Below are 15,660 nucleotides of genomic sequence, written 5' to 3' on the forward strand. Positions count from 1 at the left end.
GTTCAAAGGATTTCATGACCACAGATGTCAGGGCGACAGGCCTGTAGTCATTCAGACCGTTTCATCACAGACAAGGGGGCAAGTTGAAGAGCAAGGAGGGTGGAATTTAAAAGAAAAAAAAACCTGATATCATCCATCCATCCATTTTCAACAACGCTTATCCTAGTTAGGGTGACGGGGCGCTGCAGCCTATCCCAGCTGACTTCGGGCGAAAGGCAGACTACAACCTGAACTGGTTGCCAGTCAGTCGCAGGGCACATATAGAGACGGACAACCATACACACTCACGTTCGCACAGTCACTGAGTGGGAACTGAACCCACGCTGCCTGCACAAAAGTACCACTACACCATCAGTGACACAACTGATATCATGGTGGAATATATTCCTTAGCGACTACATTTTCACAGCTCAAATGTGGGTATGCATAGGCATAAGGCAGATGCTAGATGATGTAGCGTCCAAGTCATTGAAGTGGTATGTGATTTACTATTGACAGGTGAGCTGGCAGGGGTTTCAGTGCATTCAGCGCTGACAGTGTTTCATCATTTTGATTTTGAAGCCTCGTTTTATATTTTTTTATATTTTATTATTTTGTTTATTATTATTATTATTTTAATTTATTTTTCTTCTTCGTGATTCCAATTTGGCAGGGTTGTTATCAACACTCTTCTCTGTGATGTGTCAAATTTAGAAGATGTATACTGAATATTTTGATTTTACAGGGACCTGCACGGTCTTTTTTTAATCTATTACTTTATGTACTCCAGGAAGTCCTGAGTCTTTGGGAAGTGCATTTCATGATCATGGTTCACGTCTGGCCGAACGTTTCTCTTCTCGACTTTGAATTAATCACTGAATGCGGCTCAGCGGCCTTGGCGGGCAGGTAAGTTCAATTGATGTCGCTTTAAAATCCATCCTACAAGAGCAAACAAAATAAACAAATGTTTGGGATATTGGGCTTTGGGTGAAATTTCAGGATGATCCTACTATAACCTTTACAGGTGAACTTAATTTGAACTTGTGCACATGTTCAGTGTTTCAATACTTTTTGCACAACTTACTGTTTTCTAACAAGGAGCTGAATGGCAAAATTCACATACTGTGTTTGTTTTATTTTCCAAGTGTGTCCACTTTTATGCCTTTCTGAGACTCTTCCTGTCTCTCTGTATTTCTGTTACAAACTGCTGATGACATTCTGTGACACTAGCAAGGCTTCACACTGGGTGTTCTCAGAAGGAGGTAGCCACTGCGCTTTGTGTCATCAGCACTTTGTAACAGAGATATGGAGAGACTGGAGGGATCACAGAAAGGCATAGAACTGGACGTCCTTGGAAATTTTCATTGATCAATCACCAGTTGTGAAGTTTGCCGGTCAGCTTCATATTAGACAAAAGCAAGTTGTGGAAAACTAAAGGTGGACGTGTGCTTTCCAAGTTTTACAGAAGGTCAAATTAGGTTCACCTGTAAATGTTAGAGTACATTTTAGGTGGCCTTGTTAACTGAGCACTGTCGATTACAGTCAAGCGGAGGACTGCGTGAAGATGATCACCCTGGAAAAACAAGACAAGAGTCAGGTAGCAGCGTCAGTTTAACATTAAAGCCTTCGTGCTGCTCAGTGTCCTCAACTTCAAAATGTATTTATTTATTTTTTTTTAGATTAACTCACTACGGATCCGATGTTTGCCCTCTTTGTCTATTTGCCACTGCCTGGATGTCTTCTCAGTGTCCTGTCTTGTCCAGACAAAAATAAGAATGGTGAGGAGTCTGCACTTGTTACAGGGATCACAATTCTGGAACCGTTTTCCCATAGGAAATTTTGGAATTAATTTGTGCCTCAGTCAAACTTTTGCATTAATAAAACCTAATTGTACAGGCAAAAGTTTCTTTGGAAGATTTTGTAAATCTTTGTCGTCCATCAAAAATATTGCAAAAAATCTTGTAAAATAGATAAATATTTTATGTATTTAAATTACTTAAATTAATATAGATATACGTATGCATAATACATCATATTTAAATCAAGTAACTTTACAATACTAATGTATCTAATATTTCCTATTTTAATTGATGTTTCTAAAATATATGAATATGTATTTCAATTTAAAGTAAAGTGAAATAAAACAAATATTTTACATATACAGTATGATATATGTACAATTTAAATAATAAAATTATTAAAGTTAAATGATTATACATATAATTATACAATTCATATATATGTGTGTGTGTGTATATATATATATATATATATATATATATATATATATATACACACACACACACTTGTTCTTAGTTAATTATTAAATAAAATATTTTAATTTAATATTTAACTCTATAATTAAATATTTAGTTTCCATATTTATTGTGATGCATTATTTATAAATGTATAAATGTATACATTTTAAATTAAAGATTTATTTTAATATTTAATTTAATATTTTATTCAATTTCTAAATAGTAAATCAAAGATTACACATATTTAGGGAATTAGTTGTGTTACATTTGATTAAAGTGGCCTTCCTTAAAAATGCAGATACCCTAGTTTCACATTCTTAATAGTCATAAAAGGTTAAAAAGAAGTGAACCACTGTAAAGCAAAACAAATATGCCTTTTTTAAAATAATAAATGACTGCAGCTATGGTCACACTAAACAAAATTATTGAGTCAGGGCTGGAGTCTAACCGCTGCACTTAACTTCCTGTGTATGTTCTCCTGTTTTTGTCTGCTCCTCCTTTTGGTGTATGGGTTACCAAAAAAGACTTACTGTACATATCTGCACTTGTCAATACGTTATGCCTTCTGTTTCAGGACACCATTTATTTTGTGGAGGTGATTCATACTACATCAGAAAGGTAATATTTCCTAGCATGCTATTTACTAGGCAATACTTCTGGTCAATGCTACTTCATACTGTACGTTTCCTTCATTGTGGCTGGAGCAGTAGAAAAGAATGTGTTTCCTCCCTCGTCATCCGATGCCTCACGGAGGCTTTGCCAGAAAACAAGTACGTAGGTCCTTTTTTACTGACATGCCTTAATTTATCATTGAATAATTTGATTGCAGCTCACTTTGATCCTCTCCCGCCAGGCTGAGTAGACTTCTTCACAAACACAGATTTGAAGAGGCTGAAAAATTTGCCGCTCTATTTGAGCTGGATTTAGAGGTACGATATGTTTGTTTTTGCCATCTTGAAAGCTTCACGACAATCAAAAACTCACACAATTTTGGAGGTGTATTCATCCTGGTGAAAACGTATGATTGGAAGGAGTCGTGGTTGGTTGTTTTTGAAATTTGTTTTCTTCTTGGTTTGCAATGTTTTTTTTCATATATTTTTTTTCAATTTAGTGGCAGTGATTATGCGTGTATGTGAGTCCCATATGGATACGAATGTATCATGAGGAAACCCACAAAAAATGTTTTTAAGAATCCATGAAAGAAAAGACACAGGAAGGCACTATTAACTGTTTATTGAACAGGACAAACTGTCAAACACACATATTCAAAATGAGGCCACAACTCACCCCCAGACGCTCACACGCAGATTAACCCGACTCCAGTTGCTGATGTCACTTACTAGGCCATTCCCCTTATAGGCACACATCCAACACACGAATACATTATGTACAGTAATTACACTTTTTAGAACCAATTTTCTTTGCATTATCTTATTTTTGTCCAATACTGCTATTTTTCTTAATTAAAAAAAAAAAAGTAACAAAAAAATTGTGCTGTGAACAGATTAATGGCATTTCAAAAAATCTCAATGGGTAAAATTGATTTGATATGAGTAAATTGAGTTACAAACTTGGTCACGGAACGACTTCATCTCGTAAGTCAAGGTACTGCTGTACTTGTATTGAGTCAAAACAAGCTAATGATGGGTGGGGTTCTCTAACCCAGTGATTCCCAATGGGTGTTCCATGGGAACTTCACCAATTTCACTTCATTGATTTAAAAATTATGTATTTACTACAAATAATGTATATTTATTAATCTATCTATACCAGAAAAATATAGTGACAGGCAGAACAATTAACCTGTCTATCCACTTTTTGTCACATTCTCATCTGGTGATGTGCCGTGAGATTTTTTTGGTGAATGTAAAGTATGTGGAAACACTGATCAAATTAAAACCTCCTAACAATGCTGCTTTTTGTTCAGCTGGTTTACAAGGTGAAGCTGGACTTCGTGCTGGAGCAGCTAGCCTCGGCGTCAGTGGGCGGCTACGGACAAGACGTGTGGTCCGAACTCGTGGAGGAGGCCAGAATCAACCTGATGAAGATTGCTGTGAGTACCGTTGAGTCAAGAGAAACAGTAGATAACACTCTGGAGTTATGTGCTCCTTACATGTTTCAGTTAAGACATGAGCAGCAGCAACATTACGATGGAAAGTATAGGTTTTCAAATGTAGGAACTAGGGAGTAAAAGTAAAAGGTTGTCAGAAAAATAAATCCCGAAGTGTAGTACAGATACCTGAAAAATATACTCCCATCGCTGTTTACACCTGGTCCAGGACGAGCAGTATGTGGTGGATTACTGCCTCAAGGCTCCGTGGCCGACCTTCGAGACGGCGGAGAAGATGCTAAGCTACGCCGCCACGCGGTACTCGTCCTTACAGATCTACGAGGCTTTAGCCAGACTGGCAACGTTTTGCAGCCTTCACGGCCACGAAAAATTCAAGTACACTCTTGCATTTTGTAGCAAAATCTACCGCATTGAGGTATATTTGCAGTGATTGTGGTACGTTTCTGTCACGCACAGCGGCATCGCCTGGATTGAGTTCCTGAACAGCACGGACACATTAGGAGACATTCTGACCCACCTGAGAGATGGCGACTTGAGGGGGGCTCAACTCCTCTGGCTGAAATATGAGGTAACGAAAAGACCACCTTCTCCAGGAATGTGTCGTTTCGATTTTGAAAAAAAATTGTTGAAATAGTAGAATAGTTTCAAGATGGTCTTGAACTATTGAGAAAAAGTTGCAATCTTATCAATATTGATTTTGAAGAAGAAAGTCTGATTTTCCAGAAAAAGTTTATTTTTTTTATAAAAATCTAGCAGTTTAAAAAGAGAACTTTTTGTGGCAAAAGTTGTACAATTTTGAGAAAAAGTCATGCTTTTACGCAAATACAGCTGGATATTTTTGAGGAAAATGTCTTGCATTTCACGGAAAAAATATTTTGTGTTTTCAAGAAAAATGTATTACATTTTTGATAAATCAGATTCATCTCGAAAAAGTTTTAATTTTACGAGAATAAAGTTGGATATTTTTTATATACAGTGGTGCCTTGAGATACGAGTTGAATTCCTTCAGCTGTATAGTCATAAAACATAATAGAAGAGAATGTATAAATCCTCTCTCTCTCGCTCTCTCTCTCTGCTGCACCATTCAGAAATTAGGGCGCATAAGCGACCAAATTAGTCTCACTCTAGTCCTGTCTCCTCCAAAAAAAAAGAAAAATATTAATACGCCGCATTTGCAGCACCACGGCAGAGTACTAAGCCATAGCTCTGCGTCAGATGACGCAGATTGATAGTACTTTATGCGTCTCAGATGCACATCAAACGAGATCCCTGTATTCCTGTGAAGGGTGAGTGAGATAAGATTTGTGGTGATTTCTTTTTAAAGGGCCAGATTGCAGGCAGCTTTGATGAGAGCAGTCTGGAGGCCGTCCTGGATGCCATTCCAGAGGATCTGCCATCCCAAGACCTGTGTCCCTGGTTTAGGACAGTGTTTCTTCCTTTTGTCCGGAAAGCGTTTCCACCAGGACAGGTAGTATAGTTTAGTATACTTCTCTTACATTGACCAGAAAAAAACAAACTAGTGCTAAACTGTTTTACTTGGCTTTAGAAAATCCTGGCGAGATGGATAGAGCAGAGGGCACGCAATCTGGAGCTGATTGAAAAGGTAGAGTGAAAAAATGTTTTCCCCCAATTTCAATCTTGAAGTTGTTAACCTCAAAAGATGTGTTTTTTCAGGGCACTTGGCCAATCAATGGGCTAGCCTTGGCAGAGCTCGGACTGCCATCTTTATGGTCATGGATGAAATCTGTAAGTTTTTTTTTTAAACACACTAACCCAGCGCCTATAGGGGTGGGCAAACATTTGCGCCGAGGGACAATTTTTAACTTTAAAGCAGAGCCATGGTCAAAGTCATTTGTCAACGAGGTAGAAAAAAAGGGAAGAAAAAAAATACCCTGTATTGTATAAAGTATTTTACAAATAATAAATAAGATTTCATTCTCATTTTGATTATATTACTTATCATTAATTTATAATAAATCTGCCAATTATTAATTTTTTAAAATAGATTTCAAAATTTGTACTAATTTTAAATAATATTTTCAATTGTACTTATTAACGTGTTCATTTGACAAATATTTTTATTTTATTTAGAAAAAAATGTTTAAACAAATTAATAAAATAAAGAAAAAATATTAAATGTCAGTACTGTGGCTGCACGATATTTTGTTTGAGCATGTCATTGTGATGTACGTGTGCGCGATAGTCACATCGGAGGGTCTGCTGCGATGTTGGCACGTAGTAGCTGCATGAGTGCAAGAGGTGCCTTCAGGGTCACTGCGTAAATGGGAACGAATGTGTTCTTTTGTAATACAGTACACAATTGTAAAAATGGATTCCTAGGAAAATTATTATTCGGATCAAAATGCTTTATTTTAAACACTGTACCATCACATTGTGGTAATATGGAATTTATTTTGTTTTATGAGTAGATAAATTATTTTGTTAATATAGTCATCCAGAGGAATCCAAAGTTATCAATGTCATTTGACCATTTTTCCTGTCATACTGAGTTGTGTGTTTTTGTTTGCACATTAATGACAAAAGTCCTGTTTTTATTTTAATTCCCCATTTAAAAAAACAAAACAAAAAAAAAAACAAAAACCAAGCCAGTTTTTCCTCATCTAGTTTAGATTGTAGGGAGAAAGCTGCAGCAGGCTACTAGTGTGGACTGAATGGGTGGCAACAATGGGGAAATGAAATATTTTGAGGGTAAAAGCCCCTGAACTGATCACTAGCCAATTGCAGGGCACAACCATTAAGACTCACATTCCCACCTATGGGCAATTTGGAGTCTTCACTTAACCGACCATGCGTGTTTTGGGGATGTGGGAGGAAACTAGAGTACCTGGAGAAAACTCATGCCGCCACGGGGAGAACATGCAAACTCCACACAGGCGAGGCCGGATTTGAACCCGGGTCCTCAGTACTGTGAGGCAGATGTGCTAACCGTGCCTCCTGAATAAAAACGTTTTAATTAAATATTTTTAGGTGTGAAAAATGTCTAAATCAAAAATTATTACAGGACTCTTGATAATCTACAGACTTGGTAGGCGGGATTAAAGGATGGAATGGGCCATACTTTTTTCACCCCTGCTCTCGGCCATCCAAATCATCATGTAGTCTGCTATTTGTCTTGTCTTTCTCAGGATGACAATTACAGCTCAGAAGAAGTAGAGAACCTAAGGACCCTGGTGTCCAATTTACGTCAGCTGCTGGACCTTCACACCAAATACAACTGCAGACTTTCCCTTTCCCTCTTTGAGAAGGTTTGTGTTTGATTGGCCAATACTGCTCACACACCCGAGGTGGCAGAGTTGCCTGCTACCTGGAGAGCACTTAGTGCTGTAATGCAGGATTAGGGGAAACCTTTTGAGCATTTATTCTGTAGCCTTGATATCCATCTTCAGGTCTCTGTACAAGTACTCTGTGTTCTCACTAGTGAAACAGAACAATTAGAACGCACCAGTATCATCTTTTTCCACTACTGTAAGACATTTATGTCCACCAGTAGGACAACTTTTGGCATACAACTTGTTACTAGTGATGCAAAACTGTGCAATAGTTAGATAGATGTGTGTTGCTACTACTATTACCAGTGAAGGAGTAGAAGTTAACTGGTAAAATTCTATGACACTTGTAGTAGTAGTTGCACACAGCTGTTGAGAGTCTACAGCTATGCTTCTGTTACTTTATTCCTGTAAAATGAGGTGTTTTTTTTTCCTGTTTACAGTTGCAACTTTTTTTTATGTAACTTTTAGGGAAAGGTACCCAGTGTGGCGTTCCTCATGCTGGATAAAGTGGCGGCTCCAGTGCTGATCTCCGCCACTGTGGAAAACAACGTTCTGCCTTATGCTAAGGAGCATGACATTCTTTTGGATCAGCTCCTTCTACAGTACATTAAGGTAAAAACAAAAGCACAAGCACAGTCCAGCTTGATGTGAAGTACCATTCAAATAAATGTCTTTGTTTAATTTTATAAAACCAGGATATGCTAGAACGTTGTAGCTCCAAAACCACAACACGTTTCACAGCATGGGAAGCCAGAGCAGTGGCAGTGCTGGGATGCATGGCAGATATGGATGTAAGTCACATTACACAAGAAATTTGTTGCTTACATTGACATCTTAACTTATGAAACATGAAAACTATTCCCCGCAGCTAATGGTAGACGCCGTGCTAGAGATCATGCAGAAAGCCGCCTTCCCCTGGAGTAACGTGGTGGAGGAGATGGTTCTGCAGTACCTGGAGATTGAAGGACCCAAGTATGTCATCACTACTCTCCCAAGGGATGGGCACGTGATACTAATTTAACAGTCGTTTAATTGCTATTTTAAAAATCATCACTTGCATTTGTCTGATTTATGGCTCTAACACAGGCAGGAACTTTTAAAGGAGAGCTACCGTCTGATGGAAATCCGAAAACTTCTGCGTGCCTACGGGATCCGCAGTTACAACCTCTCGAACCCAAATCAAATTATGGTAAAATGCATTGAACAGCTGTCAATTGCAGGGGATACATTCCAGACCCAACTGCAATAGGTGAAAATTTGGACACCATATACGAAAGATTGTTTTTACATAGTTTTATCCCTTCCACATGCTTTAAACACATTTAAACTTAGTAAAATACACTTTTTAAAAACAACTGTCAATCTATTTGAACGCAATTTCTTATTTTTTTTGCAAGGATGATGTGCTGTGAATAACCCTAAATAGCAGTAATGCCGGTTGTTATGTTGCGAGTCGACAGCTTGTCTTGCGTTCCCTTCACAATGGCCACATAACTCCGTTGTTCCTGAAGCAGATCCAGGAGGAGTTTTATTTTCTACTCAATGACCAGGATCTTGATCCACTATCAGAAGCCTTCCAAGATGCAGGACGCAAGGTGCCATCGCGGAGGTCGCGCCCCCCTAGTGGTTGAAAACTAAACTAAACGTGGTCAGCCGAGAATGCGTGATGTTACCAGCAGCCAGTCTGAGTCCAAGAAAATGAAAATCCCACAAGACTGCTTAAATGTTTATTTAATTGTACACCTCTTACAAATTCTGCCCTGGTAATCAAACATATGAGCACAACTGTGTAAATGTTCTCTCATTTACTAAATAAAAGTAGGGCTGCATTTCAAAATTGGAGCAAGTAAGTAAAAAGAGAAAGTTATACGTGTTCAAATAAAGTGCTGAACCTCAGAAAAAAAAAAAAAAAAAGTGTTTCCCCTTTTCTGTTCAGCCAAAGCAAGCCATTTTACATACAGTATTTTAATTTAACAAATCTTAACAACTGAACCGTAGAGGTTATGTTTTTTCAAAACCTTTGTTTTGTTTCATAATAACCTTTCTCCATCTTTAACTCAACTTCCACGCCGAGTCGCTATCTTTCCCCTGCTACGTTTCTCCTCGTATCTGTCTGGGCTGCGCACAGTCAGTGATCGTCCGGACCCGGAGCCTAAAAGCCAACATAACCTAAACTTTGAGCTATAATGACCACCCACAACCCGCCGTGTTGCAAAGGGCAGACGCATGCATACACACACACACACACACACACTGTGTGTCATCCATCCATCCATCCATTTTCTGAGCCGCTTCTCCTCACTAGGGTCGCGGGCGTGCTGGAGCCTATCCCAGCTATCATCGGGCAGGAGGCGGGGTACACCCTGAACCGGTTGCCAGCCAATCGCAGGGCACATGCAAACAAACAACCATTCGCACTCACAGTCACACTTATGGGCAATTTTGATTATTTTGTCACTTTGTAACCTTTAAAATGTCAGAAAATTGATAAAACTAAGGTGGTCGACAGGAGCAAATGCGCTGCAAATGGCCATATACTGCATAGCAGGAATGATGCAAGACGAAAAACACAAAAGCACATAAAACAACGGCAAAAAAACAAGGCAAGATAAAAAATGCTGCACTCACAGAAAACAGCAAAAAAAAATGCTGTAAGATAACAAATGCTATAATTACAGAAAACAACTGCAAAAGAAAAATGCTGCAAGTTCAACAAAGAAAACAAATCCCAAAATAACCGCCAGAGAAATGCTGCAAGTTCACGTCACACAGCGGAAGTCCACTAGGCCACTCGGGGGCACAATCTCCGGGATGACAGATTTTTTAGCTCCATGCCGAAGGTGACTTTAAACTCACGAGGTCAAAATCATCAGCGCATTCAACGTGTGGACGGCGAGAAAACTAAAAGACCAAGGATGCCGGTACAATGTGCTGCATACCGATATATATATATTTTGGGGGGGGGGCTCTTTTTATCAAATGTTGCGTATTGATCGCATACGTTTTGGCGTTGGCAAAACAGTAACCCTCACTAAAAATCAGTTGAGAAATGAGCAAGTTACGACTAATTTAAGTTTCCATCCATTGCCTTCTATGGGAACGACGACCTGCCCAACATGGCCGCCATGTAAGCACGGCTGTTAGTCGGACTGATACAGGGCGCTGGGGTATCTAGTATCTATGAAAGGCACCCCCTGATCTGACGTGGCTGCCCCCCGCCCCCCAGTGTCCTGGCACACTTCCATTGTATAGTGTGAATCTGCAGCAGTTCTCTCATGCAGTTGTTTTGGGATTTTTTTTTTGTTTGCAGCATTTTTCCTTTGCAGTTGTTTTCTGTTATTGGAGCATTTTTATCTCGCAGCATTTTTGTCTTGCTGTTATTTTTTGTGATTGCAGCATTTTTTATTTGCAGCATTTTTATTTTGCTCTTCTTTCATGTGCTCGTGTATTTTTAGTGTTGTGTCATTCCTGCATTTGCATCATATGGTCGTTTGCAGCGCCCATGTCGGCCACCGTATAAAACCGATCTTTTACACCCGATCTTGAGCAGCTAAAAATAACGTGATTGACCCCAATTAATCAGATCGGGACAGCCCTAGTTAAAACCAGTAAAAAAACAAACAAAAAAGATTGCTTAAAAAGCTACAATATAGTGGATTCACTGTATTAATTTTTTTTTCCACCTTTAACTATCTTCTGTTTTGCAGACGGTAGTTCGATACATCTTGAAGCAGGACTCTCCGAATTGTCTGCAGGACGCCCTGACTCTAGCGGAAGTGTACAAACTTCCGACATCACATATCTACTATTTGTATCTCATCGAGCTGATTAGCCATGGCCAGGTAAGTGTTTCCGTACGCAGGAATTTATTTTGTTTCCTGGCCATGACAATCTTCTGTTTTTTTAATTAAATAAAAAATAATAATAATTCCAGAGCAACACGTGTGTCGCCACACTAAAGAGTTTGCCCTGTAAAGAGATTTCCTGTGTGATGGAGCGTCTCACTTCCTGGGCCATGCTGAAGTTGGAGGACAAAGACCACATCTCTCATGACGTGAGTTAAGATTACTTAATATACAGTGAACCCTTGCTATTTGCTACCTGCCGGGAAGATACATTTTTTTAGAATAATACAGGCCCCACCCTGAAATGTTTTTAAAGGTCCCATATTTTGGCAATTTAGACCTCCATCGAGTGACTCTCCAACATGGACTTAGTATAAAAGTGTCAATTGCATTTAAAATATGTCATATGATTGTCCTGAAAAGGCTGTGTGACCCAGTTTTTTTTTATCTACGTTGTCCATATTTGGCTAAGACCGCCCCTTTTCCTCTGATTGGTTGACTCCATGTAGAAGACCCACTTGTGAGAGCACACGTGTTTGTTTTGTTGACAGCGCTGGCTCGGGACCGGTGTGGTAGGCAGAGATCTTAGCTAGTGACATTGAGAAGATGGAGAAATTCGAATAACCTGATTTGAGGCCTCTAGGCAAAAAAAAGTCTGGAACTCAGGAATGCGTGGATGATTTTAAATCATATTTCACATGTTTATTGAGGCACCATAGCGCCAATATTACATTCCAAACACTAGAAAAAGTTGGTTTGGTACGAGACCTTCAATTGCTCATACAGTGGTACCTTGACTTGCGGGTATGTTTTTAAAGTTACAAGCTGATGCTTAGTCAATGTTTTGTGCGTGTGTGTGCGGGGGGGGGGGGGGGGGGGGGGGTGCTTTGTGTTGACGACCTTTAAGATATGAGCAAGCTTCAAAATGAGACCACTGGCAAGGAGTGGCTGTAGGGCACAACTCACACCAGACACTCAAATGGCGATTCATTGGCTAACCGGCTCAGCTCCTGAAGTCACAGACTAGGCCACGCCCCTTAAAGGCACTCATCCAATGCAAAAATATAGGTGTGTGCAGTAATATCACTTAATGAAATCAGTTTATTTCTTTACATGCGCTCACATTATTAAAAAAAAAAAAATATATATATATATACATTTTTTTAAACAGTGGTAAGAGCAAGAGTGACAGCAGTGTGGGTAAGGTGTAGAGAATTGTCAAGTCTTACTGGAGACAAGAAAATGCCCAGAAGACTAAAAGTAAAGCTATACAACACAGTTATATAACCGGTGCTGTTGTATGGGGCAGAAGTATGGACAATGGAGAAAAAGGAGGCGAGGATCTAAGAGGCAAAAGAAATGAGGATGCTAAGATGAATCAAGGGAGTGACACTGAAGGATAAAGAAAGATGTGTGCACATCAGGACGGCGCTAGGGGTGAATGATATCAATGAGAAGGTGAAGGATTTCAGGATGAGGTGGTATGGATGTCATGAGGATGGAGGAAGATGACCCTGTTAGGGAGGCTATTAATATGCAGGTCGAAGGAAAAAGACCAAGAGGAAGGCCAAAGAAGAGATGGGAAGAAAATGTACATCAGGATTTGCTTCACTACAACGTGAAGGCAGAGAATTCTGCGAACAGGAATTCCTGGAAGCTAAAGACAAAGGCAGCCGTCCCTGCAGCTAAGTGGGGAAAGGCGTAGGAGAGAGATGGAGAGAGAGAGAGAGTGTGTACTAATTTTTATTTATCAAAAATGTAACAAAAATTTTGTTTTTTTGGGGAGGTGAAACGGATTAATGACATTGATTTGATATAAAAGTGTTCCCTCGCTATATCATTTTGACTACTGTACTTGAGTTTTAAGAGTTTAGCCAATATGCGTGTCTGTACTAGCACAAGAAACAGAAGATGGTCATTGCCCAGGAGATGGTGGAGTTACTGAAACACCAGCGTGTCATACACAATCGTAAGTACAACATTTACTCATTTCTGAAATAACAGTGGCACAGCTACATAACTTGGAGCAGGTTGCATTAGAGATACAGAGAGACTGGACTTACATTTACTTAGGTAAGTTTTTTTTTTTTTTAATTGTTCTAAATGTCAGAGTTGTTTTAATTAACATTTCTTTGCACTTTTTACTGTTACTTAAGTATTTTTGTTAAGAAGTTACGGTACATTCCCCTCGCAACTTCTATTTTCCTCCATGGTACTGATTATTGCTTGCGTGATTTATTTTCGTTCGTCAGAGAATTCCTGTCACCTAACTCATTTCCTCCAATCCAACTTAACTGCTAGTGACATTTGACTCCATTTGACCAATCAAACGGAGCCATGTAGTCGTCACATGACCGCACAGTAAACAGAAACAAAGTTTTCAAAGTGATTCATTGATGTAAAACATGGGAGAAATGGCATCTCACCAGTTACTCAGTACTTATTTTTTTTCATTAAATATTTTTCTGACTTGTACTCAAGTATTTATCTGGAGAACTACTTTTTACTTTTTGAGTCATGTTATTTGAAAGTAACAGTACTCTTGGTTAAGTAAAATTCTGGGCTAATCTAACCACCTCTCAGACTGACCAATAGTATCGATTGGTGAAAAACATGAAATTGATCAAATTTGGACATAGGTTTCTGCCCGACAGCGACAATATGTGAGACTCAAAGTTACGTACATTTAAAAAAAAAAAAATGAATCAGATTGTATATATTTTTTAATCAGGCTTGTCTTTATGTCTTCTGCAGATGACACTTTTAAAAGCATGGCGTGTGAAAGTAATCTCCTCATGTTCAAGGCCATCGCCCACCTACAGGTGAATGCCACACACCAGGTTGACCTATCAATTCTCACAATAACACCCCTTTTTAATTAAAGTAATCATACATTCAGACCCAGATAATCATTGGTTTTCTTCAGGAGGATTTTGATATCTTCTTCACCCCCGCCAACTACGAAGACCCCAACATCCAGAAACAAATCAGGGAGCGTCATATTGCTGCGTATGAGCGTACGCGGAGCCCCGGCTCGTCCACAACCGTCTCCACCGAGGCCGGCCTGCGTCGTCTGGGCAGGTTGCTGCAGCGTAGCGAGCAGGAGCTCTGGTCCGACCTGGCCCTGCGAGCTCTGGGGACAGGCAATGTCCAAAAAGCCCTCCCCATCCTCAGGTATGATGAGAGATTTTACAGAACACCCCTGCTGACATTCTTCCTGCTCCCTGCGAGTTTATTGTTGATAATTTCAACACCAAAGCGAAGTCAACTTTAGACTCAGTGGCTACACTTTTAACTAAAACAATAAAAATTAAACCTACACCACCATGGAGAAACAATGAAATAAAAAAATAACAAAAACAATCCTTTCCTTTTCAAACAAAAGTACATTTTCTGAACTTTAGACCTTTGAACCAACACTAATTTTATAAATGCTCCCGTGACACCATTAGGGACCATATGCGAGGAAGTTCGAATTGATTGTATCAGATCCAGCCTTTTTTTTTCTCAGAATGTAATTTTCAACACACCTTTACCGCCACTTTTATCTGAGGAAACACTGGAGAGTTTTGCTCTGGTTGATGCAAGGACATTTGGTTGAGTTTTGTAAAACCAACAACCTCCCTTTTAGATCCAATTCCCACATCACTCTTAAAAACAGTTTATGCTTTCTTTGAGGAACATATTTAAAATGTTATGAATTACTCTCTCCAAACGGGTCTCTTCCTCACAAAGCGGCAGTGGTGAAGCCCCTTCTGAAGAAGAGTAATTTAGACCCCAATATTTTAAATAATTACCGCCCTGTATCCAACCTACCATTTTTATGTAAAATTTCAGAAAAACTGGTGTTTTACAAACTAAATTGTTTCTTAAACAGAAACAATATTTTAGAAAAATATCACTCTGGGTTTAGGATGAACCACAGTACCAAGGCAGCCCTTTTAAAAGTTTTAAATCACATTAGGTGTATTGCTGATTCATAAAAACTCACAGTCCTGGTTCTACTGGAACTCAGGAGCCGCCTTTGATACAGTATCAAAGATCATAGCATTTTATTAAAAGGACTCCAAAACGTGGTTGGCCTTGCTGGTACTGTTTTTAATTGGTGCAGCTCCTATTTCACAAATCAAAGTTTATTTGTAGGTGTAGATACATATTCTTCCTGAACACATACAGTTGAGTGTGGGGTGCCCCAGTGGTCAATTTGATGTTCAATT

The 15,660-nt window shown here is 39.1% G+C and overlaps 1 protein-coding gene across 5 annotated transcripts in view; it reads left to right on the top strand.

Moving 5' to 3' along the window:
* The window catches only part of kntc1 (kinetochore associated 1), a 64,773-nt gene that overhangs the window by 8,667 nt on the left and 40,446 nt on the right, over positions 1-15,660 (top strand). For all 5 annotated transcript variants that reach the window (XR_009787647.1, XM_061766967.1, XM_061766965.1 and 2 more), the window contains 22 exons: positions 770-885; positions 1,522-1,576; positions 1,659-1,757; positions 2,812-2,855; positions 2,945-3,007; positions 3,091-3,166; positions 4,165-4,290; positions 4,517-4,683; positions 4,765-4,876; positions 5,633-5,776; positions 5,855-5,911; positions 5,983-6,054; positions 7,455-7,574; positions 8,067-8,210; positions 8,294-8,389; positions 8,467-8,570; positions 8,685-8,787; positions 11,306-11,440; positions 11,533-11,652; positions 13,340-13,412; positions 14,198-14,265; positions 14,370-14,617. Coding sequence is in view for 4 of the 5 variants with exons in the window: in XM_061766967.1 (XP_061622951.1) it covers positions 770-885; positions 1,522-1,576; positions 1,659-1,757; positions 2,812-2,855; positions 2,945-3,007; positions 3,091-3,166; positions 4,165-4,290; positions 4,517-4,683; positions 4,765-4,876; positions 5,633-5,776; positions 5,855-5,911; positions 5,983-6,054; positions 7,455-7,574; positions 8,067-8,210; positions 8,294-8,389; positions 8,467-8,570; positions 8,685-8,787; positions 11,306-11,440; positions 11,533-11,652; positions 13,340-13,412; positions 14,198-14,265; positions 14,370-14,617 (2,342 nt within the window). In the remaining variant the exon portion in view is untranslated. The remainder of the gene's footprint in view (positions 1-769; positions 886-1,521; positions 1,577-1,658; positions 1,758-2,811; positions 2,856-2,944; positions 3,008-3,090; positions 3,167-4,164; positions 4,291-4,516; positions 4,684-4,764; positions 4,877-5,632; positions 5,777-5,854; positions 5,912-5,982; positions 6,055-7,454; positions 7,575-8,066; positions 8,211-8,293; positions 8,390-8,466; positions 8,571-8,684; positions 8,788-11,305; positions 11,441-11,532; positions 11,653-13,339; positions 13,413-14,197; positions 14,266-14,369; positions 14,618-15,660) is intronic.

Source organism: Phyllopteryx taeniolatus, chromosome 3, assembly GCF_024500385.1.
Source record: "Phyllopteryx taeniolatus isolate TA_2022b chromosome 3, UOR_Ptae_1.2, whole genome shotgun sequence".
NCBI classification, from domain to species: domain Eukaryota; kingdom Metazoa; phylum Chordata; class Actinopteri; order Syngnathiformes; family Syngnathidae; genus Phyllopteryx; species Phyllopteryx taeniolatus.